At 39.8% G+C, this 7,817-nt stretch overlaps 1 protein-coding gene across 1 annotated transcript; it reads right to left on the bottom strand.

Moving 5' to 3' along the window:
- Window positions 1-369: 369 nt before the first annotated feature.
- LOC4347769 (probable cytokinin riboside 5'-monophosphate phosphoribohydrolase LOGL9) lies at window positions 370-2,704 on the bottom strand. The gene is made up of 5 exons (NM_001422933.1): window positions 2,467-2,704; window positions 2,236-2,333; window positions 2,085-2,115; window positions 1,663-1,977; window positions 370-928 (listed from the first exon to the last, which is right to left on the bottom strand). Exons 1-5 carry the CDS (start codon window positions 2,686-2,688, stop codon window positions 911-913), a joined length of 684 nt encoding a protein of 227 aa, NP_001409862.1. The 5' UTR covers window positions 2,689-2,704; the 3' UTR covers window positions 370-910.
- Between the last annotated feature and the right edge of the window lie 5,113 nt (window positions 2,705-7,817).

Genomic DNA, 7,817 nt, shown 5'->3' with positions numbered 1-7,817 from the left:
TACAACTCCGTGCATGCTTCACGTGATCGTACTCCCTCCATTCCAAAATATTTAACGCCGTTGATTTTTTTAAATATGTTTGACTGTTCGTCTTATTAAAAAATTTAAGTAATTATTAATTCTTTTCCTATCATTTGATTTATTGTTAAATATATTTTTATGTATACATATAGTTTTACATATTTCACAGAAGTTTTTGAATAAGACGAACGGTCAAACATGTTAAAAAAGTCAACGGCGTCAAACATTTAGGGAAGAGGGAGTATATGATACTACCTCCGTCCCAAAATAAGTGCATCCGTGGATATCCGTGGATTTCCGTCCCAAAACAAGAGGGAGTATATTCATGTTTTATCATCTAATAGCAACAAAAATATTAATTATAAAAAAATTTTAAATAAGACGAACGGTCAAACGTTGAATATGAATAGTGTAAAACTACACTTATTTTGGTACGGAGGGAGTAGTGCTTAATTAATTACCATCCCCCTATACGTGTGCTACGGAGCAGATAGTACACTATACAGATTAAAGCGACACGCTCGATCGATCGATGTATATGTACAGAACTGCATCATATATATATAGAGTACATGCAGCCAGACCAGCTAACAATAAGCAATAACCAGAGCACGTACATAATACACTAGCTAAAGGCAGATAATTGAGGAGTACAGAGTACCTTTTTTTTTAGAATTCGTAAGTACGTACTAGGTACCTGTTCCTCCTCTGCATCCTCTCGTTGATGATCTACTTAGTCAACCAGATTAATTACTAAGTAATTCAGATCGAGAGATTAATCTGCAATAGCTAGCTGGGCGTGGAGCGAGGAGCTGTAGCCGACGACCTGGACGGCTGCCTGCTGCTCGATCTCCCAACGCAGCTTGGGCGTCTCCGGGTCGCCCTCCTGCTACACCGGCACGTACTCCTGCAAGCACAAAACAAGTCAAAACACTGGTCATGTTTGAATCAGCTCAGCTTGGAAACAGTAACTAGCTATAGCTAGCGGATCAGGTCAGTGGACCGATCGCCGCCGTGTTGTCCAGGGAATCGAAGGACAGATATATCTATCGAGAAAGCATACGAGAGTCCACAAATAGCCAATTACATCAAAATAATACGACTGTACTGAGAATACTCTCGACTGGCCTACGACTATACGATCGATGCAGAAGAAGAAGATGATGATGATTGATGGATGGAGATGTGTATGGTAATTGAATTTTTTGGTAACTTCGCCCCCCTACCGGCAAGCACATATCACGTCAGAAATTTCAGTTTTTTTAATTTGATTAAAGTTTATTCAAATTCATTCAAAATTCATCAAAATTCTTAAAAAAGGGTCAGCCAAAAAAATATCGAAATTCCAGATATTTCGGGTTTTTTTATCCCCGCGACAAAAATCACAATTTTAAGATTGCTAAGCCTGTATATATATATATATATATATATATATATATATATATATATATATATATATATATATATATATATATATATATATATATATATATATATATATATATATATATATATATATATATATATATATATATATATATATATATATATATATATATATATATATATATATATATATATATATATATATATATATATATATATATATATATATATATATATATATATATATATATATACCTCGAGCTTGTGGACGAGGGAGGGGGCGTCGGGGGCGGAGACGAAGAGGTGGCGGTGGGAAGGGGGGATGAAGCCGTCGGCGACGGCCTTGTCGACGAAGGCGAGGAGGAAGTCGTAGTAGCCGTCGACGTTGAGGAGGCCGACGGGCTTGGCGTGGATGCCCAGCTGCGCCCACGCGATCACCTCCACCACCTCCTCCAGCGTCCCGTACCCTCCCGGCAGCGCCACGAACGCGTCCGACCTCCTCGCCATCTCCGCCTTCCTCTCGTGCATGCTCCCCACCTCCCGCACCTCCCCCACCGTCTCTCCCGTTACCTACACGTACCTCATCATTAATTTCTACCATTTGATTACCTTAATTAATTATTAGCTAGTCAATATATATGACTGAAATTAATGAGCTGTTGAAATCAATTCTTTACCTCCTTGCCCATCAGAGTGGTAGGTATGACGCTGCATGCATCAAGAAAGAAATTGATTAAACATTGCCGGATTGATCATTGAACAGACAGAGTACGAGCTAGCTAGGCAACACGAGGAGAACGAAGAGAGGGGGTGCCTATGTGTACGGACCCAATGACGTGGCCGCCGCCGTTGCGCACGGCCTCGGCGACCTCCCCCATGAGACCCAGGCTGCCTCCTCCGTACACCAAATCCACCTTCCTCGCCACCTACCAGTTAATTCATCGTCTTAATCAGTTAATTAATTAGCTAGTTAACTAGAGCTGATTGATCGAGCTCGATCGAATGCATGAATTAATCATGATCAACATGGAGAGAAATTAATTAATCACGCATATATACCAGCTCCTTGCCGAGCTCGACGGCGGCGTCGCGGTAGCTGCGCCGCTTGCCGGAGCTGCTCCCGCAGAACACGCAAACCCGCCGGAACCGGGACTGATGCACGCCGCCGTTCATGTCCGCTGCCGCCGCCGCCTCTTCCATCGATCGATCACTCTCGCTAACTACTGCGGGCGATCGATCGATCGAGGTGAAGTGTGAAGTGTGTGGAGAGGAGATGTACATATGGAACAGCAAAGCAAGCGGGGCGGTGGAGTATATAAAAGCCTCGATTTTTAGGGTGGGACCCACCCTTCGCTCTACTACGACCTCGATGAATTCACGCAGCAGCTTCCCCTGATTAAAAAAAATGGAACTCGTCATTAGCGGCAGCAGCAGATCGGATTCTATTTCTGTTTTACTCCTCTATTTAATTACATATATATATGTCCTAACACAATTGGCAGTACATTATATTAATTGTTCTCACGATGGAAACGAGCACACGCACGAGCACGAATTGATTACTTTGATCAAAAGCAAGCAGCAGCACATTGCAGCTGCTTAATTAACCTCCTGTAAACGTAAAATCCAGAGAAAAAAAATTACTCCACTACTTGGAAAAACTTTTTACAGGACAGGGGAAAACGTGGGGGAAATCAGTTGACAATGGTGGCCAATTAGGCAATTACCAGCCTTCTCATACGTCTTTGTTTCTTTGTCATCTTGTGGCTATATATGCTCCTACTACTCGATGCACATATCTGTCAGTGGACTAAACTTTAGTTAATTAACTTTAATTAGCCGCAAAGATTTTGCATGCGTCATGCCAATATGTGTGCCATATATAAGCTATGATGCACTAAACAAATAATAGCACTACGTACTGGATGACACTCGTTTATTCGCTCATAATTTCACATGTGAGTTTCATGTGTCTTTCCTGGTTATGATCGCCTTTCTTCTTCTTCTTTTTTTTTGTGAGGCACACTAATTTCAACTTTTTTAATTAGGCCTCGTTCATGTTTGTACTACGGTAATATTTTTATAGTGGGTATATCGTACTAATCAATCTTAGTAGGGACCTTAAGGACGATTTTGGCCCGGTTCGAAATGACTTTTACAAAGTTTTATCCGTGTTTACAAGTCATCGGTAAGATCACAAAATGAGATGTTCTGACCAAGGGATCGATGATCATTTGGCGATCGATCATTCTCTTGCTCAGTACGTAGTACTAGTAAGGCTAGGACGACAAAACAGCAACATATTTGAAGCTGTTGTTTTCTCTTCGAGCTCTTGAATTCAAACCAAATTGATTACGGTGTCGTACGACAATTTAAGCAGTACTACATGCATATCCAGGCCGGCCCTAATTAATTTTGGACGACAGGATTAATTTTTGGCCTCATTAATTGCTTCATTTGTTCTCTGTTTTGCCCGGACCCCTACCCCGGCAGGGCCTGCCAGAATTGAAGCCTCACTTCTCTCTGTACCGTACTGGAGTCTAGTACTGTACAGCTAGCTAGCTCCATACTCTACGTACGCCTGCTTGTCGTCTTTAATTTTGCATCTCTTTTACCGCTCTTTAGTGTGGCTGACTGCAGCCAATTGAGTTATGAAGGGTGTGTTTAGTCCTTGAAAAAAATTAAAAGTTTAAATAAAATTGGGAGTTTGGAAAAAAAAAGTTGAAAGTTTATGTGTGTAGGAAAGTTTTTGATGTGATATAATATGATAGAAAATTGAAAATTGGGGAAAACTAAACACGGCCTAAGGGCACCCATAATGGTTATCTATAGGCTCTATATAAGAGATCCATGTCAGCATATTTTTCTACTTGAAAGAGATTAAATAAAGAGAGAAAGTAAAGCTATCTACTAGCCTAGAAATAATCTATAGAGAAAAACGAGGCAATGGATTAGAGAGCTATAGATACCCATGTAGACATACCATTGAAGTGGTTTACTATTAATCTAGTCTATTGCTAAGATGTACATGTTTTATAGATAGCACCTTACTTTACCATTGCGGGTGCTCTAAGGAAGTTATTAACACACACAACTATATAAAAGTACATGCCAGCCGGCCGGTCAAGTATCACTACTAATGTCTAGAGCTAGTATAGCTAGTCGCCAGCATGCATCTTGTACTCCCTTCGTCCAAAAAAAAAAGACAAACTCTGGTTTCCGTGTCTAACGTTTGACCGTCCGTCTTATTTAAAAAAATTATAAAAAAAAATAAAAAGACAAGTCACGTATAAAATATTAATCATGTTTTATCATCTAACAACAATAAAAATACGAATTATAAAAAAAATTCATATAAGACGGACAGTCAAAGTTTGATACGGAAACCCAGGGTTTGTTTTTTTTGGACGGAGGGAGTATGTATGACTGTATAGTAGTAGTAGTATATATGAGTAGGAGTATATAGCATGCATGTAAAGACTGTTTCTCACTCTAGGATAGGGCTGTTAAAATAGCTTTTGACTTACGAACAGCTCAAGCTAGGCTCGTCATGGACCAGACTTGAGCTCTAAATGAGCCAAGCTTGAGCTTAAGGATTTACTAGTTTTGCCAAATCAAGTCAATATGCAAGCTTATAACGAGCTTGATTATATATAACTTTAGTACGTGGAGTATTTATCTTGTTTTTTTATAAACTGACATATTGAATAGATATTAGTATGTACCTACACGATAAATTAGCATATATTTATCTTAATACTTTTTCTCTTCTTTTTATTAGTGTGATTAACTAGAAAATAAATTATTTTATCAAAAAATTATTCTTACATATAACTAACTACTCACTACTCTTTCTGTTTCAGATTATTAGTCATTTTGACTTTGATCAAAGTCAAACTACTTCAAGTTTAACAAAGTTTATAGATAAATATAGTAATATTTACAACACCAAATTAATTCTATTAAATCAATTATTGAATATGTTTTATAATATATTTGTTTTGGGTTGAAAATGTTAATACCTTTCCTATAAATTTGATCAAACTTAGAGTATTTGACTTTTACTAAAGTCAAAACTACTTATAATCTGAAACTGAGGGAGTACCAATTGGTTGACAACCTTGCAAGGTTGACAACCAAGCCCAAACCAAGCCTACTTACAAGCTCGAAGGTTAAAATAAGCTTGACTCGAGAACAAAAACCTTGCATGTCAATATATTAGAAAAATAGTATTATATATCGGTGACACGTTGAGATGATTACTGGGGTAGGAGCAGCGGCGGAGCCACCGTCCGGGTAGCCAGGGCAGCCGCCTGGGCTCACCGACGAAAACTCCATTAAATTTTAATATTGGTGATGAAATTTCTATAAAATATTACTTCCTCCGTTTCATAATATAAGTCATTCTAGTATTTTCCATATTCATATTAATGTTAATGAATCTAGATAGATATATATGTCTAAATTCATTAACATCAATATAAATGTGGGAAATGCTAGAATGACTTATATTATAAAACGGAGGGAGTAGTAGTACAAGTTTGGCGATCGATGGATGGAGTGAGAAGCCGGGTGGCTGGTCAATTGGCAGCTGCGTTGATGAAGCAGGCAAGAGCTAGCATTAGTGCATTAATATTACATGTGCTTTTGCTTGTGGTACTAGTCGTACGCACTCCTGCAATTGCAATGCAAGGCATGCACAAGTACAGAACGGAACAGTACGTAACCCGTTAAAATTTACAGTAGCGGCATATATTGTTTCACAGCAACGAGCAAAATGGAGTACTACTGATATACAGTCGGTCTGTCACTGTCAGGGTCGATCGATCGAGCGATGGAAAATAGGAGTATATACAGCGGCAGAGCCAGTGTGTTAATGCACTGTATGTATTCCTGGTGATTGTTCCTATCCCTATACTACACGCTCCTAATAGTAGCTTGTACCAGTATGCAATAATAAGGATGTAGTAGGAGACGATTTGATTGGTGAGAAGTGAGTATATACGGTACGTACATGTGTAGGGATGCAAATGCAATCTAGCTCTAGCCTATCCAATTGGGCCGTCTCTACAAGAGTAATATAACCTCATGTTGGTATATATATATAGACCGTAGACGAGAGGGATGGCAAGCATTCATACATGGTGCAGTTAGCAGTACCAGCTACATGTTGGAGTAATTTTGGAGGGGAAAAAATATATATACTGCAGCTGGGAGCCTGGGATGGATGTGGAACCAATATATATATACTACAGCTTGCCGGCGTGCACCGGCGATCGGGAGAGCAGGTCTCCGGAACCTCTGCCTTCGACGTCCTGCACAGGGAGAAGGCGGCAATAAGGTTTTTGGGAAGCGCTTCACGTGACTGCTCCCTGTTCGTCCACGACGGCTCGTCTTCCTCTCCGGTCGCGTGCTGCGCGCCTTCGTCGACGCCCGCAACCGCGAGTTGCCGAGCAACCGGTCTTTCCGCCACCTCGGTACGTATTCGATATGTTGCGCATATTTGATCTGTTCATATTTTACTGCTTAGTTTACATGTGTAGATCTAATGATGCGTTCAATCTAGTTTACATCTGCAATGTCATGATTTATTTATGAAATAAATTAAATCATTATGTGCTTATAATTTCATCAATTTCTTTGTAGTATTAGCTTTTAAGTCGCTATAAATAAATATATATAATTTTTATCTATAAAATAAATTTTTATTCTCTGTTTCTTACTCCCTCCATCCCATAAAAATTGCATTTCTAGCTCCAAGGCTTTATCCCACAAAAATTATATTTCTAGCCATGTGAGGCCCAACCAATTGATTCATCTATATAAGTTTCCTTCCATCCCACATAATTTGGGCTGCTAATGCTTATAATTTTATTAAGTATGCTAATTATATGGGTTAATTCTCTCAAACTTCCTTTTAATCATTTGTATATATGGAATGTGTGCATGTAGTAGGTTCATTAAATAAGGTTATTATGGTCATCTTTCAATTCTACTATTTTATTCTAAACTAGCTAGAAATGTAATTTTTATGGTACGGAGGTGGTAGAGAATACGAGCCACCGATGAGGCTCGAAGATGCATGGAAAGTCCGGGCATGGCGCGTGGGAATGCGAATGCGAGTGAATGGTGGAATGGATGCTGACTGCGTGAGCACCTCGATCAAATTACTTGACGTGTCCAACTTGATCTCCCTCTCACCTCCGACCAATCACTCACCTTCCCTTGCCCCTGCGACCGCGTGCGTGTACTGTACGTACGTATGTGGTACGTGTTGCCGTTGGAGGTCAATTGCCGGCACATCTGCCGGGAAGGGAACAGTAGTAGAGATAGCTAGGCCCGATCCGAGACCGACCGACCGAGTGGACGAGTTAGGTCCGGATCGCGTGCGTACGCCTTGGCCTTTTCGA

This window comes from Oryza sativa, chromosome 9 (genome assembly GCF_034140825.1).
Source record: "Oryza sativa Japonica Group chromosome 9, ASM3414082v1".
Lineage (NCBI taxonomy): Eukaryota > Viridiplantae > Streptophyta > Magnoliopsida > Poales > Poaceae > Oryza > Oryza sativa.
This window is presented reverse-complemented; position numbering and strand designations above follow the sequence as displayed.

Bases quoted from the DNA above. Each gene is read 5' to 3' on its own strand.
- LOC4347769 (NM_001422933.1), bottom strand. From the start codon at position 2,688: ATGTACATCTCCTCTCCACACACTTCACACTTCACCTCGATCGATCGA. The intron at 2,116-2,235 runs GTCCGTACACAT...TGATGCATGCAG, and splicing joins GGCGGCGGCCACGTCATTGG to CGTCATACCTACCACTCTGA. The intron at 1,978-2,084 runs GTAAAGAATTGA...AGGTACGTGTAG, and splicing joins CCACTCTGATGGGCAAGGAG to GTAACGGGAGAGACGGTGGG.